The sequence below is a fragment of the Gracilinanus agilis genome, chromosome 5 (assembly GCF_016433145.1).
Source record: "Gracilinanus agilis isolate LMUSP501 chromosome 5, AgileGrace, whole genome shotgun sequence".
Taxonomy (NCBI): domain Eukaryota; kingdom Metazoa; phylum Chordata; class Mammalia; order Didelphimorphia; family Didelphidae; genus Gracilinanus; species Gracilinanus agilis.
In genome coordinates, this window is record NC_058134.1 from 148,866,131 (window position 1) to 148,887,365 (window position 21,235).

The 21,235-nt window shown below is 36.5% G+C and overlaps 1 protein-coding gene across 1 annotated transcript in view; it reads right to left on the minus strand.

The window, feature by feature from the left end:
- Window positions 1-11,491: 11,491 nt before the first annotated feature.
- Window positions 11,492-21,235, minus strand: part of DNAJB9 (DnaJ heat shock protein family (Hsp40) member B9) — a 10,072-nt gene continuing 328 nt past the window's right edge. The window contains exons 2-3 of the mRNA XM_044677472.1: window positions 19,680-19,906; window positions 11,492-14,206 (exon numbers count right to left, since the gene is read on the minus strand). Coding sequence (XP_044533407.1) covers window positions 13,770-14,206; window positions 19,680-19,902 — 660 coding nt within the window. The 5' untranslated portion in view covers window positions 19,903-19,906 and the 3' untranslated portion in view covers window positions 11,492-13,769. The remainder of the gene's footprint in view (window positions 14,207-19,679; window positions 19,907-21,235) is intronic.

Below are 21,235 nucleotides of genomic sequence, written 5' to 3' on the forward strand. Positions count from 1 at the left end.
CCCCTGTCAGAATTTTTTGTTATAAAGATTTTTTCCCAATTTGTTGTTTCCCTTCTGATTTTGACTACATTGTTTTTGTTTGTACAAAAGCTTTTTAGTTTAATATAATCAAAACCATTTAATTTACATTTTGTAATTTTCTCTAACTCTTGCTTGGTTTTAAAGTCTTTCCTTTCCCAGAGATCTGACAAGTATACTATTCTGTGTTCACTTAACTTATTTATAGTTTCCCTCTTTATATTCAAGTCATTCACCCATTCTGAATTTATCTTGGTGTAGGGTGTGAGATGTTGATCTAGACCTAATCTCTCCCATATTGTTTTCCAAATTTCCCAACAGTTTTTGTCAAATAGTGGATTCATGTCCCAAAAGTTGGGCTCTTTGGGTTTATCATACACTGTCTTGCTGATGTTTTGCTTTCAGCCAGTATCCCTTATCCCCTCCCTTGATTGACTTCCCTTTCTGTCCCCTCCCTTGTCGTTCCCTTATTTTTGTTTTTTTAAAGACCGAATGAATTCCCTCCCCCTTCTTCTTCCCTCCCTTTTTGGCCTCCCCACTCCCCTGCTCCCTTTGGTTTATCCCTTCTGACTTTCTCAGTAGGGTTAGATGGAGTTTTTTATCCAGATGGATAATAAAGCTACTCTTCCTTCTCCAGGTTGATTATACTGAGAGTAAGGTTTGATTATTACCTCTTAATGCTCTCTTCCTCTCCTTCTTATGGTAGTATTTATCCCCTCCCCTTCCCATGCCCTCTTTGTTTGTAATAGAATATCTTATTTTTCTTATTTACTCGGATTTTTCTTGGTGTCCCCTACCCTTCCTCCCCTCTTTCCCACCCCCCATGTCATCTTAGACCATTTAGTATCCTGTCCTCTCCCTATGAATTATTCTTCTGGTTGCTATAATAGTGAATATTATAATAGTGTATATAGTTCACTACAGAGAATTATACATAGCATTTCTCCACCTAGTAATACAGATACTTAGATCTTATTTATGCCCTTAAAGAGTCAAGCTTAAAAGACTATGAGTTTTCTTTCTTTTCCCTCTGTTTCTTATTTACCTTTTCATCATCTTTCTCTTGATATCTGTGGTTGAGTGTCAAACTTTCCAATTAGTCCCGGTCTCTTTTGTGCAAAAACTTGGAATTCTTCAATTTTGTTGAATGCCCATACTTTCCCCTGAAAGTATATGGTTAGTTTCGCTGGGTAGTTGATCCGTGGTTGCAGGCCCAGCTCTCTTGCCTTTCTGAATATTGTATTCCAAGCCTTGCGTTCTTTTAGTGTTGAGGCTGCCAGATCCTGTGTGATCCTTATTGGTGCTCCTTGATATTTGAATTGTCTCTTTCTGGCTTCTTGTAAGATTTTTTCTTTGACTCGAAAGCTCTTCAATTTCGCTATTATATTTCTGGGTGTTGACTTTTCTGGGTCCAGTTTAGAGGGTGTTCTATGGATCCTTTCAATGTCTATATTGCCCTCTTGTTGTAGAACTTCAGGGCAATTTTGCTGAATAATTTCTTTGAGTATGGAGTCCATGTTTTTATTAATTTCTGCCTTTTCTGGAATACCAATGATTCTCAAGTTATCTCTTCTAGACCGGTTTTCTTGGTCTGTCACTCTCTCCTTGAGATATTTCATGTTTCCTTCTATTTTATCAGTCTTTTGACTTTGTTTTATTTGTTCTTGTTGTCTTGAGAGATCATTGGTTTCTAAATGTTCGATTCTAGCCTTTAAGGATTGGTTTTCCTTTTCAATCTGGTCATTTTTGGTCTTCAGTTGTCTTGTCTCACTTTCCAATTGCGAAATTCTGCCTTTTAAACTGTTATTTTCTTACCAGATTTCTTCCATCTTCCTTAGCATTTCATTTTTGCACTCTTCCATAACTTGTGACCAGCTTTCATTTTTTTGGGGAGGTTTGGATTTTTGTTTTCCCTCCTCTGTTGTCTGGATTTTCTCTGTGTAGAAGTTGTCCAGTGTTCCAGAGTTTCTCTTGATGGTCTTTTTCTTCTGGACTTCCTTATTGCTGGCCATTGTTAGCCCCGACCCTTTTCCGCTTTGTCTTTGCACTCCGGGTCTGCCTGGGCCTTGCAAGCTTGGGGGGGGGGGGGGGGGGCCTCCGGTCTCCTTGTCCTCGGGGTCAGGCCTCCTGGTAGTTCCCGGTCTGCCCCTCTGCCTGAGGTTCCTTCAGCAGTCTTTGGGGCTGCTTCCACAGCCACGCTCAGGTCAGCACCGGGTCCTCACTGGAGGTCCAAGCCTGGGCTGGAGATCGTTATTCAAGCCTAGGGCACTGCCTTTGCCTGCGCTGCTGCTCTTAGGGCCCTGCCTTCACCCCCGCAGAAGGTAGTGAAAGTCCGTGGGCTGGAGATCTTTATGCACACCTGAGGCGATGCCTTCAGTGCTTGGGAAAGGCCGAGTTTTAGGGGCCTTTGTCCGGGCTGGAGGCGGTGCCTTCACCCACGTGGGCGCTCAGGGAGAGTCCCAGCCACCTGGGGTCCCTCGTCTTGCAGCGCACAGGTACAGGCTCAGGGGCTGCCAGTGATTTTCTGGTTGCCCCAGTCCTGTTTACCGGCTTGTGCGGCGTGGGGGGTGGGGGAGGGGCTTCTTCCTCTCGTGTTTTAGTGTGAACTGTTTCACCCCTTTAAAGTGTGGAAATGCCCCGATTCTGCGTACCTTCAATGCTGCGCCCTGTTGTGGGGTTCCTTTGTTCCTCTGGACTCGTTTTTATTTCCCCTTGAGGGGTCCTGTGTGGTTCGGTCAGGAGAGATCGAGCAGCTGCTCCTTACTCTGCCGCCATCTTAACCGGAAGTCTCCTGTGTCATTGCTTTCTGCTGGTACAGAAGTCTCTTACATTCGATTTTACCACAGTGTATCAGTCTCTGTGTACAATGTTCTTCTGGCTCTGCTCCTTTCGCTCTGCATCAATTCCTGGAGGACTTTCCAGTTCTAATGCTGTGATGTTTTCCATGCAGTGCTTTTTGAGTTGTGTCCCTTAAAATACAAACTCCTTGAGAACAGGTAGTTTTATCCTTATATATTTGTATTCCTAGCACCTAGCAAAATAACTGGTACATAAGCACTTAATCAATGCTTATGTGTTGCTTGATTATCTTATCACTAATTGGCAAACCTGGTGATGATCCTCTCCATATATAACTAGTCTTTAGATTTAAAAAATAGCCTCTTGATAATTCTGTATTATAAATCTGACCAACATGGTACAACTGGTTAGAAATTGTGTTCTTTGTTGCATGGTTTTCAAAAACCAACATCACCAAAGCCTGATGAGACACTAGAATAGCATTAAATGGGTTAAAATGGTTCATTGACAATCATAGCCAAGCACAGTATTGGGGACAGTTGCACTAAGATAGTATGTGGCCTCCTTGACCCCATTCTATCATGGGGAAATTTTTAAACATTTTTTTTCATTTTTTAGAATAACGTACAGTTTGAAAACAAATACATGATTCGTTGCTTACCTGTTTCTGCCTAATTATTTTCTATGTTACTTGTTTTTCTTGGATGCTTATTTAGTTAGTGAGGTCTAACGTTAGAAGAAAGTAGAAAGAGAACATTTACTTTGGCATTTTGCTTAGGACCCTGGAAGCTACCAAGAGCCACTAAAAATCCATTTCTATTTAAACAGACTAAAACAATGCGATGATGGTGATGATGATGATGATAATGATGATGATGATGAGACAATGACAACAACAACAACTAGAAGTCACATTATATAGCTTCATGGTTTCCCAAATACTTTTCTTCCTTTGAGAAAGGATGTAAATTATGATGTTTCCCTTTGTGAGAGAGAAAACATTTTTCATGGGGTTTTTTCTTAATGCTTTGAGAATGTTTTATTTTCCTGATTAAGTAATCTGTTTCAATTAGTCATTAATAGTTATAGCCATAAAAACATAATATCCATGTCAACTAATGTAAGTCATATATAGAATAATAGAATTATTCTGAGAAATTAATAACTATTATATATTTCAAATCTACCTATTGAAGGAATTTGTTTTGAACATTGATTTTTTCTTTACAAAAGGAAACCACCTTCCCTGGTGAATTATCCTTCTCTGCCTCCCCACAACCCCAATTCCAGCACATCTTCAGCAACTTTTTTTTTAACTTGGAAAATGTTATTCAATTAATCTATTTAATTTTTTAATTTAATTAATTTAGGGTTAGAAACGAATTTAGGGTTAGAGCCACTAGTTGAGGGGTCAGCAATGTATGACTCTCAAGCCATATCTGGCTCTTTTGAGGGCCAGATATGGCTCTTTCTGCAGCAGCCATAAAGTCAATTTTTTTCAGGCGCTGTTACAGGAGTGCACACTGTGAGCACTGTACGGTTCTCACGAAATTACATTTTAAAAAATGTGGCGTTTATGGCTGTCACAGCCAAAAAGGTTGCTAACCCCTGCACTAGGGCATATGGTTCACTTCACATAGGGTTTCCAGACCTCCCAGGTGAGGCAACAAATATCAGGGGCCAGAGACCAGAAGCAAAAGGAAGATGTCTAAAAAATTAACCAGGTGTGCCTACTCAGAACGAGAAAGGTGTAATTATAACTATCCCATTCAGCAAACTTGCTGGGGAGTTTCAGAAGCCAATTCTAAGGAGAACTGTATACAGTTTAAAGCTTCCATGTACCAGAAATGCATAACAAGAGAGAGTCTCATTAAAGTAAAGCCATAGATTCTTCTGGTTATTCAGTCACCAAGTAGAACATCAATGGAAAATCTCCCCAATAACAAAGATCTTACTGTATTTGCCATTATAGATTCCATACCCCCACAATATGGCAATCCACACCTACAGTTAGCCTATATGAAGCATTTTTTTTCCAAAGTGAATTCTAAAGCGCTTTTTTCCCCCTTTTTTTGAAGCAGTGCTATCCAAATCACCTTCTATGGCTTCTTCAAGGGCTCTGATATACATGTCTGTAGTGCATCAAGTAAGTAATTATAAAGCTCTTGGGTAATGGAGATTGGAAGATGGATAATAATCTCTGGTGTGAAAGAAATTTGTACATAGTTTCTGAGTGCCTTGTTACAGGTTCCATTTGGTGGAGGTGTTCTTTGCTTGGCAAAAAGTTGCCCCAGGGATTACAGTAAAAAGTTTTTAATAATTTCCTTTTGTGATTATAATTTACATTTTTTGAAAATTTATGAAAGGGCCCATTTGTTCTGCTTTTACTGGAACAAAAATGGGCATAGAAATAGGAGTGCTGTAGCATAATGAAGGAGAGGAGGCCAGAGGTGAGTTATGCTCTTACACCACACAACGTTTTTACTCCCTCAGCATATCTATATAGAAAGCTATGTTTTAGTGTTTTAGAAGTACAAAGTAGAACAAATTTGCTTTCTTCAGTTTCCCTAAGTAAGCCTTCTACATAATTGTTTGAGAATGTCCTCTCCTGTATGTTTTTTTCTAAAAAAGCCGCCCATTGTTTAAAGCTTGCATCATGAAAATTTACTGGTAATAGGGTGTAAATGGGTACCTTCCTCTAGGAAGAGAGAAATCTGATAAAGAATTAGTTTATGTACTGTAATGAACAGACTCAGGTATAGAAATTGAAAAAAAGAGAATTTTATAATTGAACATCATTTCTAGAAAAATGTAGTGAATTTGAAGGAAATCATTTTACTAGAAATCAGATTGCATACTAAGTGAGATTGCTGAAGTAATGCCAGGAAACTTGAATTGTTTTTAAAAAGTTGGCAAGTAGCCAACAAAAGTAGAACTTGTATAAACTTCTGAATTGGAATGATTCTGGGTTTTAGCTATAATTTGATACTTTCAAATGTTACCTATTAATGTGTTGTGTAACAGTCCAATTTAGAGAAAGTGTTTCATGAAAGCAATAAAATATACATCTGAAAGGACACAACCTCTACATTTAAGGCGTCCAGGAAAAGACACGTGGCCAAAAGTATTACATATCTATGAATTTAGACCCTAACAAAAATAATTCACATTTACACGATTCTTTTTTAAAGCACTTTATTAACCTTACATAAGTCAAAAGGCAGAATGGCATAGTAAATACAGAACTGGCCTCAAAGACTAAACCATTTAACATTTAAAGAAAAAGATAGGAAGAGTCAACGTTGAAAGAACTGTAGAAAGATGGGATCCTTCATGTATTGTTGGTGGAACTGTGAATTGGTACAACCACTCTGGAAAGTAATTTGAAACTGTGCAAATAAAATAACTAAAATGCTCATCTTTATCCTAGTCCTCTCTATCTCAGTCTCTGTCTCTGTCCATATAGAGACATATATATCTACATGTATGTACACACAATGTATATACACATGTAAATGCATGTGCATATATATACACACATAAAGTCTATTATACATTGCATATGGTGTGTATGTACATATTGTATTGAAGTGAGGTAAACTAAGTCATTGTCCAGAAAACCTGTTTTTCCCTGGGGAAAGTAGAAATCAAGAATGAGCCTTCCTGTGAAGGCCAGACAGCTCAAAAATAACATTCACATGAGAAAATAACTCCCTCCAGCTGTCTCACAGTCCTGGATAAGAGATACGGTGGAAAGTCCCGCACTACTAACTTCCAGACAATAAAAAGTTTGTTTCAAGGCTATGTCTCAGTAATGCACATTATTTTCTTTGTATCTTGAACCCTATAAAAACTGCTTTTTAATTTCAGTTCAGGGCAGCCTTCACTAGGAAGCTAAGTATGTTTATTAATCAATAGACTAATAAATAAATATTGGTTCCACTTCTGGGTGTATGGACTCGTTTTCTGAGGTACCCCACTTCAGTATGTGTGGATAGATAGACGAAATAAAATATTCACAGTAGTATGTTTTGTGTTAGCAAAGAACCAGAAATAAAATTCATACCTATCAATTGGTGAATGACTAAGTAAATTGGGATACATAAATGTAATCAAAACTACTATAAAAAGACACACATGATGAATATAGAGAAACATGAAAAGATTTGTGTAGACATGCAATGTAGAGTAAGCAGAGCTAAGAAAATAATATACAAAATGATTGCGACAAAGGAAAAGAAAAGAGCAACCAAAAAAAAAAATTGAAACTGAACGTGGTGAGATTAAAAGGACCAAGTCTGACCCCAAATAAAAAATATTTGAGGCCACCTCTCTCATCTTTTAATGAAGTTGGGTCCCACAAGTTTGAAGCATTGTATATAAAACTAAATTTCCTTTGAGTCAATTAGTTTTGCTGAATATTTGTTCTCTTGTTCCTCTTTCTTTTTCTTTATTCTTTCCAAGAAATGACTCCCTAAAAATGCAAAGGAAAGTGATACAGGGAAAAATATAAGCTAGAGTGCCAGGCTGGGAGTTGGAAAGATCTAGATTCAAATGTGACCTCAGATACTTCTCAGCTGTGAGATCCTAGGCAAGCTACTTCATCCTATTTGCCTAGCCTTTGCCCTTCTGTCTTAGAGTTACTAAAACAGAAAGTAAAGATTTAGAAATATATATCAATAAAATTATTTTTAAAATAAAAAAGAATACTGCTATCTTTCTAAGCCATCCTTTCTCTAAACTAAGTATCCTTAGTTCCTTTAATCAATACTTTTATGTCATGATTTAGAGGCTCTTCACAATCCTTCTTGCTATCTTCTAAATGTACTCCAGTTTATCCAAGTCATTTCCAAAATGCAGGGAGTGGGTAAGTGGCTCAGTGAGTTGGGAGTCAAGCGTAGAAACAGGAGGTCCTGGGTTCAAATTTGTTCTTAGACATTCCTAGTTGTGTGACCCTGGGCAAATCACTTAACCCCCATTGTTTATCCCTTAATGCTCTTCTGCCTTGGAACCAAACACAGTATTGATTCTAAGACAGAAGTTAAGGGTTTTTAATTTTAAAAAAGGAAAAGAAAAGAAAAAATCCAGTGCACAAAACTGGGCAAAATAATACAGAATCCTTGTTCTTCTTAGAGCAGAGATTATCACCTCCCTTATTCTGAAAACTGTATTTCTCTTAATGCAAGTAAAGTCACATTCAAATTTTTGAATGTCTCATCACAATACTAATTATACTGAATTTTTAGTGTACTAGAACCCTTTTTCTTTCTTTTTTTTTTTTTGACCATGGTAATCCTTGAAACAAAGCAAAATACAAAATGGAAAAGGGTAAAAGAGTACTAAGTCTTTAGATAGCCTATAAACATTTATTTAGTTGTTGGGACTTTTGTTTAAAAAGTAAAAATATTACTAAAGGAACTGAACCACATCAATACTAGCATTCTTGCTATAAATGAAAGATAAAAAGAATTTGAAGTTAAATGGAATTGGAGAGAGAGAGAGACTATCAACAAGAAAGAAAAAAAAAAAAAAGAGGGGGCAGCTGGGTAGCTCAGTGGAGTGAGAGTCAGGCCTAGAGACAGGAAGTCCTAGGTTCAACCCAGCCTCAGCCACTTCCCAGCTGTGTGACCCTGGGCAGGTCACTTGACCCCCATTGCCCACCCTTATCAATCTTCCACCTATGAGACAATACACCAAAGTACAAGGGTTTAAAAAAAAAATCTAAAAAGAAAAGAAAAGAAAAGAGGATGTTCTCATAGTGTTTTTTTAAATGTACAAAAAAGAACAAAAGGAAGTTTAGGAGACACAAATCAGCAAGACAACTTTGAACCAAATATGTTGATTTTTTTCATATGTTTAAAAAGCAAGTTGTACATAATAGAGATCCATGGCTTCATGTACAACCCTCTTTTTCTATTTTTTGTATAAGGAAATGTTCATATTTGATATGTCAAGAACAGAATAAACTAATTGAATTTTTAAAAGAATACTATAAGGAATATTACCTATAGTGTGCAACCATGAAAATGATAAGAAGTACTATGTTAATTTATGAAATTTAAAAAATTTTTATTTGTTTTTGCTTTGACCCAACAGACAAATACCCTAAAATATGTAGCCAAGCCCCTCATTCGCAAAAAGTAGTCCCCAAAATCAGGTAAGTAAAACTGACAAAATCAGGTAAGTAAAACTGACTTAAAGAGTATTTGTTAATGACAGTACATATCACTTTCTATTTTTACCTTTCACCATTTAACATAAAAGATATATTCTTTAACTTTCATTGGTCTGGTACCAATGTTGTCTATTGTGTTTTTTGCTTGCTATTTAGTATTGTTTTCATTACATTATTCTAGTCATCGTGTACATTTTTCTTTTGAGTCTGTTCTCATTGTGTATTACTTCATGCAAGTATCCCCAAGTTTCTCTGAATTCTTCATATTCGTTGCTCTTTACAGCAAAAATAAAAATCTATTACCTTCATACAGTACTACCATATATTTAGCCACCTAAGCTTTTACTAAGCAATTTCTGAGAATACAAAATTCAGGAGATTTCTAATTAGGCAGGCTATATCTATGTATACATGTCCAATCCAATCCAGGAATCCAAATGACTAAAAAAGGTGGCACCCTTCAAAGTAATAGAGAAGTTTAGAAGGTGGGGATTTCACAGAGAAAAATAGCTAAATCTGTAATATGTTGATTTTGAGATGCCTTCAGGACATACAATTTGAAATGTTTAATAGTAGTCAATTGGTGGCAAGAAATGTTGCTCTAGAGAGAACAGGGCTAGATATCTACATCTGGGAACCATCTGCATAGAAGGGATAACCCATAGGATGTGATGAGATTACCAAGTGAATGTGGAGAGAAATGTTCAAGACAAAGTTTTGGTCTGCCCACATAGAGAAGGCAATTAGCATGGTTTTAAAAAAAAGGAAAAGAGATTCAGATAGAAGGACTAGACCCAGGAGAGACAAAAAACCAGAGGAGACAATCTCCAAAAGAAAAGGATGGTCAATAGTAGAAAATGCTGCAAAGAATATCAAGGATGAAGACTGAGAGTACTAGACCTGACAAGTAAAAGATCATTGGTATCTTTGGAGAGCAATTTTAGTTGAACAAAACAAATCAAAAATGATATCTGAGAGGGTTTAGGGAAGTGGAAGCCCCCAAACTAGATGGCTTTCTGAAGCACAGGCACAAAAGTTGAGGAGAGACGACAACGGCTAATGGGAGAATCTATTGTAGATTTTTTTAAAGAGGGGAAATATTCAGCATATCTGTAAGTAGCAGAGAAGAAATGAGTAGTTAAGAAAAGACTGAAGATGGGGAGAGCACAATAATAGTAGAGGTAATCTACTGGAGAAAATAGAAAAGAATGGGAACAAGGATACATGAAGAAAGTTTAGCTACAGTGAAAGGGGTCATTTTGTCATCAGAAACCAGATTAAAGCATTAACAAAAGCTGGATCATGCCTCATCAATTAACAATGGAAAACAAATTTTTTAATCTTTGGGGTCAAGAAAATAAGTAGGATGAAAAATATCTCAAAATTGAATAACATCTGCGTGTAATTATTATTTTTAAACCCTTACCTTCTGTCTTAGAATCAATACTGTATTGGTTCCAAGACAGAAGAGCTTTAAGAGCTCAGCAATGGGGGGTTAAGTGACTTGCCCAGGGTCACACAGCTAGGAAGTGTCTGAGGTCAAATTTGAATTTAGGACCTCCCATCTCTAGGCCTGGCTCTCAATCCACTGTGCCACCCAACTGCCCGATGTAATTATTTCTGAAATAAATTTGAAGAGCTAGGAAAATTTCCAATTTTTAATTACATCAACACTTAGTGAACCCACTAAGCATTATTGGGTGACATTGTCCAGCTCTGTTCAAATGCACATGAGTAGGAAGAGGGGTTAGATGTATTATTAACGTTAGAGCTTAAATCTATAATAGCAACGATTCATGTAAAACTTATCTGTAGCTGAATTCTAGTATTAACATCATTGTTAAAATACTGGAACTATAATCACTGCATAGCTTTCCAACCACTTAAGCCTTATTTTACTTTATTTCTATGAAAATTTAATTGGAGTTTTATTTATTGCTTTCTTTATCTTAGTAGGTTAACCCCCAGATATGTAAGGCTCTTGATTTTAAATGTTTTTTTTTCTTTTTCCTAGTTTTTAGAATATACAGAAATGCTATTTGTGAATTTCTCTTGCACCCTGCTACTTTAAGCTATTTTCTCTCCATTTCTTTTGATTTTCTAATCACCCACAGGGCTAATTTTGCCTTTTGTTTGCACATGCTTTTCTCAGCAACCCCCATTCCCAAAATTTATTTCCCTAACCCAATCTCCCAACTTCTAGGTAAAGTTGCCTCACTCCTCAACCTCTGGCTCAGTGAGTGGTTATGGGAAATCATAAGGAGACAGAAGAAAGTGCCAGAGTTAAATTGTTCCATTAGCTTTATCAAGCAAAAATGCTATCATTTTACCTTGTTCTTGTCCTCAACAAAACTAATACTGAATTAAGCTCCTTAAAGCAATCAGTGAATGGCCCATTTTTTTCCCCATTCCCAACTACTGGTTTGGAATAATGTATAAAAGGCCTTGCCCAAAGTAGATGAATATCTGGTATCTTAGTTACACAATAAACAGACACAATATCCTATAATTTGTTTATTTAACTGCAAAACAGTGCATACTTCACCTTCCTCATATTACATAAGTTATTGAGAATGGCTATAAAGTACAATATTGCAGACTTTCCATTCTTCCCCAATAAACCAGAAATCATCAATTGGGGAAAAATATCTTGTGGCACTAAGCCCAAACAAGCCAAGTAAAATAATTAAATTAAAACATTCTAGTGACTAGGTAATTTGGCAGGCAGATATTCGGAACCACAAGAAAAGGGAACATATGTAGCTTTTAAGAGGAAAAAAAAATAAGGCAAGAAAACAGGGTCATATTCAGGGCCAACAAAAGAAACTTTAAGTATATGGTCTAGGTCTAGTCAGTATACATTCAGCCCAAACTCTTCTAAATGCTATAGTACTAAACAAGAATACAAGCTGATATTCAGAATTACATTTAGGCATTACAAAATCCTAAATGAAAGATGAAATCACATCCTACATTAGCACTCCTCAAGCAAGAAAGTATACTAACAATTTAGAAAAATTTCCAACAATACCAGTTCAAATTACTGATGCAACAAAGAGTTCTAAAGAGAGTAAGAACTAGCTTCCAGTACTGGTTTGACTATAATCAATTAGAGACGTGTGCCCTTGGTCAAATTATTTAACTTTTTGTTGACTATATTATCTCTACTGTTTTCTCCCTAAACATTGTTGATGGAAAAGGGGCTTATCTGATTTTCAGCTCACCAGAATGTCCAATTCCTTAAGCATTCCAGTTGAAATTTCAGTTTCAAAACTGCACACATACACAAGTACTGGTAACATTTACTCTTTAGCCATATTCTCAAAATGGAATGGCTTAGGGACAGTAAGCAGCAAAATATACCTGTAGAGAAAGTTATGCTAAATTTAATAAGGAGATTCTCATTTTCAATAATCTTAGTTCTGAAAACAAAGTAATCTGTAAATTAAATTAAGATGAAGTCTCTTTCCAGGCATTTAAAATGTTTGAGTAGTTCCCCTTCAACGTAAAATACTGATAACTGCCAAAGCTCATGTGCCTAGCATTTGGGACAAATGATTTTGTACTTTCATTACATTAAAATAAACACTTTACAAAAATAACTAAGAATAAACAGAACATTCAAGTTGTAAATATTGTATTTGTTTCACTCACATATAACTGTGTTATGACAGGTGCTAGTTTTGTCAACATATATATCGATATGATTAATACTCTCACAAAGTATGATGTAGAAAAGTGCAGAACCAAAATTTTCATAAACTACACAATGAAGTTACACAAAGAAATTAAGTCTGTGCAAAAAAAATTTTTTTCACTATTTAAAAATATTGCACGTTATATGGGTACACACATTGGCTGTTTTTAAAGACTGAGGTATTAATTACCAGATGATGGATGCAAAAAAAAAAAAAAAAAAGAAAGAAAGGACCTGACATAATAAGGACATCCATAAAAATAAGTGGATGGTCAATAACTCAAGAAAAAAGAATGGCACTGACAAGCAGGTCTGAGTTCCATTAAAGAGTCGCTCAGCAAACATGAAACAATCTCTTGGCAATGTATCAGTTGTCTTTTTTAATCTGTCAAAATAATTAGTCTAAATACATGTGAACAAGGTAATTTCTTTCACTAACACATATTCCATGTTTAAAAAAGTGTTTTCATGGAAAGCACTACTAAACTATCCCATGACTTTTTCTGCTTTGAAATAAATTCAGTAGAAAAATAGAACTGCAAAATTCCTAAATTTCATGAGTGAAATGCGATCTCCAAGAAATCTGAGATCTGACAGTTTTACTTAAGTAGCTCTCTCCATAATAAAATTCCACATACTAGGTATATTCATCAAGAAAATTAGTACAGATCATGCAAATTTAAATTACTGAAGATTTTGCTGAAAGAGTCTATTCAGTTCTAATATAAAATTTAAGTCAGGTAAATATCCAAAGTTTAGTTGTTGAATTCATGAACCCTTGGTTGGTTTTAACAAATCTAACCAAATGAAGAAATTTGTGGAAAAGTAACTGAAATGATTTTAATTAATTGAATTTCTAATAGATTTTCTTTAACGTCCCAATTAAAGAAATGTTAATTAGCTCATTGCCATGTAGGTGCATGGTGAAGTTGTCAAGATTGTTTTACATACACCTTCTTTATGATATTTATTATTTTAAAATGTGTATTCATGCATTTGTCAAAAGAGTTCACAGAAACATTTGTTTCTCTTTGTATCCATAAGAAATGATCAACTGGCTTTATTTTGGGTGGGATAGAATTACTGTCCTGAACAGTCAGTGTACGTAGTAACCATATTTCCTCTACGTTGAGTGACAGTTCTACAATGCTTGCCCGATCCATGGAATCTCTTTTCGGTTTGTACTGTGTGTCGGTTTGCATTGTCAAAACCATTGAATGAAAACATTTTTTCCATATCTTCAAACATGTCATCAAAAAGTCCACCTCCAAAAGAAAATTCCTGAAAATGATGCCTTTGCCTGCTGGAACTATCCTGGCGTGTCCGGAAGTGAGTTTCAAAATGTTTTTTGGTTTGAGTGTTTTTGCCAGGACCAAAAAAATCAAAGTCTTTAAAGAGATCGTCGAAGTTGAAGTTGAATGACTGCTGGAAGGTATTTCCACCACTACTAGTAAAGGTACTGTGTCCAACTGAATCATATTCTTTTCGTCTATTGGCATCTGAAAGTGTTTCATATGCTGAAAAGGATAAATAAAATTTTTTTTAGACCAAAGGCAAAGAAATATGAAATATGATAAAACCTTTAAATAGAGTAAATCTTTGTTACAAAATAACATTTTGGGCAATAATGATTCAAGAGTTCAAATTCATGTCTCTCTTATTACATGTTTGTATACATATCTACATATAGCCTTATGTCCAGAAGTCAAAAACTAAGGCTTAGAGAACATCAAAATACCCCAGCTAGAAAATGTCTAGCTGAGACAAGAATTTTATTATGAAAGAAAGGAATAGTGATGTTGATCATTTAAAATAGCAAATTTAGACAGTCTTCAACTTCTGGACACATATCTATATAGAGATATCTATATATATATCTATATATATCTATATATATAGATATATATATATAGAGAGAGAGAGAGAGAGATAAGTTTGAATTCTTGAATCAAACTAAGGCTTAGGAAAACTTAAAGGTGCCACAGCTAGAAATGTCTAGCTGGGACAAGAAGTCTTATCACATATGACGTTTCAAGAATAGGGCTCTTTTTTCAATTCTTCTATGCTACTAAGCCAGTAATAGTGATGAAATGATGGATCAATACCACAGCATAATTTATAAAGTGGAACTAACAATTGTGTTTAACAGTCCTATTTAAGTAGAGAATATCTTTCTTATGTAGGGAACATTACATCAAAATATATACAGTGACTATTCTAAACATTCCCATCTCTCAAGTTTCTCATGGTACTCTTCCCCACAATCTTAAAGCTGAAGAAGTCCTCCCATCATTCAATCATCTTTCTCCACTATTTCCTTTACTGCCATCTCTCAGAAAAAGATGACCCTTCCTTGTTTGTCAAAGCCAACCTTTTTACATGCACCCGTGATGCCATACTCTCCTGAATTTTCCAGACTATTCACATTCTCATCCCCACTCTTTTCTTCTATCTCTCCCAATCTAGTCTTCTTACCCTTCTACAAACATATCTTCTCCTATCCTTAAAAAAATTCTCATTTGATCCTACTATGGGGTATCTCTCCTCCCCATTTCAGCTAAAGTTGAGAAAGCTATCTACATTCTATGCCTCCACTACTATTACTCTGTTTTAAATCATCTTCGATCTGACTTCCAAAACCTCCTCATTCAACTGAAAATGCCTCCTTAAAGTTGCCAATTTCTTAATTGCAAGATTTCTGCAACAAAATGCCATTAGGATGTCTCAAACTGCATCTCCCTGGGCATCTCAAATCACCATGTCCAAAACTGAACTCAATTTTCCCCCTTCCAAGTCTCCCTCTTCTAATTTTTCTCTTACTGTAGAGAACACTACTAATCCCTCCCAATCACTCAAGTTCACAGCCTTCTCTTCTCTCAATCTCCTATATCCAATGCTAACAAATCTCAACACTTCTACCTTCACAATATCTCTGGTAAACACTTCCTTTTCTACCCACAAAGCACCTGGGACTATCACAATAGTTCAGTTTTCATTCTCCGTCCTTGATTCAAGTCTCTCCCCATTCTGATGCCTCATCCTCTCAGATGCCAAACTTTTTTCAAAGCTTAACTGCTCAATGTGTCCCAATATCTCTGTATAAGCAGCCCCAGGTTTCAATACAAATTCCTGTTTGGCATTGAAAGCTCTTTCTAACCCAAGTCCTCCCTACCTTTCTATTCATCTTACACCTTCCTTCCATTCACTCTATGATCTAGCAATGCTAGTCTACGTATAGTTCCATTTTTAGACTGGCCTGGAATGATCTGACCCTTCATCTCCATCTCTTTGCTTCCTTGACCTCCTTCAAAATAGCCAAATGCCAATGCCTCCCCCTTTCAGGCTACCTTCCCTCTACTCTCTCTCTCTCTCTCTCTCTCTCTCTCTCTCTCTCTCTCTCTATATATATATATATATATATATATATATATATATATATATATCAGTGGTTCCCAAACTTTTTTGGCCTACCGCCCCCTTTCCAGAAAAAATATTACTTAGAGCCCCGTCACATACTATCACCACCACCTTACAATTATTCACCGCCCCCAAATGCACCTGTGGCCATCACCACCCCTCTGGATTCGCTGCAGCACCCAGTAGGGGGGCGGTGGTGCCCACTTTGGGAATCACTGGTATACATGCTGTACAAACATAAGTTCTCTGAGGGCTAGACTATTTTTTGCCTTTCTTTTAAAACCCCAGAACTTAGCATAGGGCCTGGAACATAGTAGTGAATATATTTGCTGCCTGACTTAAGACACAAATGAGAACATAAAGAATCTGTTAATTAATAGCGGAATATCTAAAAATTATACTGGGGGGAAGGGTATGGAAAATGAAAGGGGGAAGGGAACAAGCATTTACATAACATCTACTATGTGCCAGGCATTGTACTAAGCACTTAAATTACCTCAATTTATCCTCACAGTACTATGTGGTGTATGCCATTATTATCCCCAGGTGACAGATGAGGAAAAAAACTGAGGCAAACAGAGGTTCCCTAAGTTGCTTGCCCCAGATCACATATCTAATAAATGTCTGAGGCTGAATTTGAACTTAAGTATTCCTGGCTCCAGGGCCAGCACTCCAGCCACTGCATCCCTGGCTTTCCTAAATCTACTTTCCAGTTCTAAGGTTTTAGAATTGAAAATTTTAAGGAAAATGATAAGAAATATCAGTGATGGACTATTTACAATGAAAACATGGATAACAGAACTAAAACTTCATTTTAGGCTTATTTTTGGCATTTTAGTAAAAAAATATTTACTATCTTAAAGACACCACTTTTGTTGATGGAAATGAGATTACACATAAGAATGTACAGAAATTACAAAATTTATATCCATTAGTTGTTACTTTAGGTCCTATTAATACATGAACCTAAACCATGGGATTATATATGTTCTTAAAGCAACATTTAACATTTTTTTGAATAATGAATCATTTCAATGTACCAGGGAGCTCATCATTTAATGGGAACCTATTACTGTTTAAAATGAACCTTACTATTTGGTTACAGCAAAATGCCAACAGGGCAACTAGGTGACAAAGGTATGATAGAATGCTGGGCCTGGAGTCAGATAAGACTCATCCTCCATGAGCTCAAATCTGGTCTAAGATACTTAACAGAGTGACCCTGGGTAAGTCACTTCATCCTATTTGCTTCAGTTTCCTCATCTGGAGCCGGAGAAGGAAATGGCAAACCACTCCAATGTCTTTACCAAGAAAATCCCAAATGGGGTCATGAAGAGCCAGGTATGACTAAAAATGTCTAAACAAAAGTGTCACACACATAGGCATTAAACATAAAATGTTGGGGACAACTGGGTAGCTCAGTAGATTGAGAGTCAGGCCTAGAGACAGGAGGTCCTAGGTTCAAATCTGACCTCAGACACTTCCCAGCTGTGTGACCCTGGGCAAGTCACTTGACCCCCATTGCCTACTCTTACCATTCTTCCACCTAGGAGCCAATACGCAGAAGCTAAGGGTTTAAAAAAAAAAACCCATAAAATGTTTGTGGATAGTAAATGACTGCTCTTAATTTGTGCTTTATTGGTTTATGTTTCTGTCTATCAAGTTTTCCCATAGCATGGGATATTCTAATAATAGAATATTCATATATTCTAATATATTCCCTCACTGAATGCTTTTTTCATTCAACTCTTACTTTAAGGCTTCATCAGAGCACAGAGATGATTTGGGGTTTTCTAAAACTATGCTAATAAAGTTCAAGCTCCAACAGACTTTACATCGATCTTAAGACATTCCAATTGCAAACTCATTTAAAGGATGTCAACTGAAAACAGGTCTAGCTAAGTTTGAATAGTCACCAGAACACTGAACAACAGGGAGTGAATTCTTTTTGATCACATGCAATCCACAAAAGAAAATAAAGGACTGAGTTCCCTATCAGTAGAAGAATCTGCAGGCTCCGCATTTTGCTTCTTTTCATTTTAAAATGTGATAATATACAACATTTCCTAGGCTTCAGCTGTATCTGGTTTCATATCAATCATATAGTAATAACAACAATAGCTAACATTTATATTAATATTTTTACTATGTGTCAGGCACTATGCTTAGCACTTTACAATCATGATCTCATTTGATCGTCACAACCCTGCAGGTGGATGCTATCATTATCCCCATCCATAGATGAGGAAACTGAGGCAAGCAGAGGTTAAGTGACTTGGCTGGGGTCACACAGCTTATAAAGTAGCCAAAGCTGGATTTGGACCCAAGTCTTTCCAGACTCTAGCTTTGCTCTATCTACTATGCCACCTTATCTATCCCTTACAGTGAGATGTGCTACCTCATGAAGTATTTAATGTATTTGTATTATATGTAATGCATTGTATTAATGAGTTTAATGTGTCACTGACCAATTTCCTTGTATAATTTTTTTTTAATTAAACCCTTACCTTCTGTCTTAGAATCGATACAAAGTTTTGATCCCAAGGCTAAGGAACTGGGGTTAAATGGCTTGCCCAGGGTCACAGAGCTAGGGAGTGTCCAAGGCCAAATTTGAACCCAGGACCTACCATCTGTAGGCCTAGCACTCTTTTCTACTGAGCCACCTAACTGCCCTTCCACTGGCCTATGTAGCTGTCTTTTATAAGGTTTAATACAAGTTGTATTTTACAAATAGCTAGGCTCCGGTGCTCAAATTATCCAAATTCATACTGTATATATCTCCATTGGGCTGGAGTCAATGACATTTTACAGAATTTTAACTTTGAATAAAGCTGATTCAAATGCATGGGACTACTTCATGGAATTCATTATTCAAACTAAATAGGACCTAGCTGTACATACAAACTAGAAGGTAAATTATTCATATGAATTTACTAATTATAAGACCACCTATATTATTGAAGTGTAGCAATTAGTAAACTCATTCTATACTTTGAAAAATGCAAAATTCTAGAAGTATATGGATTTTTAAAATAAACTTTATTTTCAGATAGTCAGGTATTTGCATTGCTGATAACTGTTTGCAATTTTGTTTTTCTAAATGGGTGAAAGCATGAACTTTGAGAACAGGTAAACATCATTTTTCTTTTCCTTTTGCAGCCTGCTTTGTGGCTACTTTAATATTTACCAATACCAAACAACATAGGAAAAGAAAATTCATATAAGGATATTTTTAAATATCCTTAAGTAGGAATACAGAAGGATGAATGTTTAGAACTAATTTAGATGTATGACTTTCAGCAATTCACTTAACTTCTGTGAGATCTGGCTTCTCATCTGTAAAATAAGGACAATAATACTTGGGCTACAACCTATTTTATGTGATTGAAATACTTTATGAATCTTCAAGTGCTACATAAAATGTGAGTTATTAATAGATTCTTCCTATGGCAATACCTAAATCCTATAAAGAATATCTATCTCTTAAATATTCTCTCTGAATACCTATGAACACCATAAACTTGAGAAAACCCATCAACCAAGCAATGCAAGCTATTTCTATGTATTCTTTACCTTCTGCAATCTCTCTAAATTTAGTTTCAGCATCAGGGCTCTTATTTTTGTCAGGATGGTATTTCATGGCCAACTTGTGAAAGGCCTTCTTGATTTGGCGTTCTGATGCAGATTTTGGAACTCCTAAGACATCATAGTAATTTTCCGTAGCTAGGATTAATTCTGTAATCATTAAAATGCAAATTGCAAAGGTGAAAACCGCCTGTGGAGTAGCCATTTTCATAACCCTGGAAAAAAGAAAATAATTAACATTAGATAGTTATTTGTTGTCATTAATGCTTTTAGAACTGAGAGGCAGCCTGGTATAGTGGAATAACAGACTGGATGAGGAGTCAGGAAAACCTGAATTTCAATCTTGCCTCTAGTACCTGCCAGTTGGGTTAGCATGAGCCAGTCACTTCACCTGTCTGTGAGAGTAACTTTTGCAAATATCACTATTTGTGATACTAATAGTCTTCAGCAAATATAGAATACTACTAATAATAGAAGACACTAATAGTCTTCAGCAAAATTTGAAAGTTTTGTTGATTTAGGACTAGGTGAAATAATTATTTGGTAATTTGGTTGCCAAAATATCCATAAAAGGAAACTTTAAAAATCTTAAGAATGTCAGTAGCTCACAAATTTTCCTTCTACTTAAAAAAAAGGTTGCCAAGAATTCCTATATACGAATGTGTTTATATACCTTAAAATTGAAAAAAAAATTGGATAATAAAAGAACATATCTCTTGAGCACTGCATTGCACCTAAGAGCTTCACAAAAACCCGAAGGTGACATAACCACAAAGATGATGATGAAAAACTACTCTGGATTACTGAAATTGTCAACTTAACAACCAGGTGGAATTTTTTTTTTTCCACCAGAATTACTCATAGTCACGAGTATCCAGGCTTAAAGTACACCTCCCGGCATTAAAAGGAATATAAACGTGGTAACCTGCTCCAACTGGACTGTAGATTGTTTATAAGCCACTAAGAGGTTTTAAAATACCAAAACAGCACTGGATGCCTGGCTGTTCAGGCAGGCAAGGAATGGCGTTCAAAACAAAGAGATTTTTGACTAGCCTACCCATTCGCAATTTTAATGGTTTCTGGGATCAGAGAGAAACCTGCAGACCAACAAGGGGCCCTCCTACCAGTTGCTGACAGATGAGCTCTTTAATGTGCAGACTAGAGACATAGAACCAATATATCTTCATCAGATCCGAGCGACAGATACTGGGCTGGGGCCCTTTCTTGTGGTGATGTTCCCAATCAAAAATGAGGCAAATGAGCGCCAGTGGGAAAAAATTAGACACCAGCACCCAGCCCAGCCCACTCTCCCCTCGCACCTTCCTACCCCTTCCCCCCCCCTCCCCGGTCAATTTGGGTCGGGAAAGCTCAGCTGACGAGGCACTGGTCCATCACGTACTCAGCCATAGACCACTGCCCCCCACCAACTTAGGAGCCTCCGCCAACTCCAAGCAGGGTCCCTCATCATCGCCACATTTCCCCTTTACCTCAGCTCCAACTTCTTTCCTTTATCCCTCCCTTCCCCCCCCCCCCCCCCCCCCCCC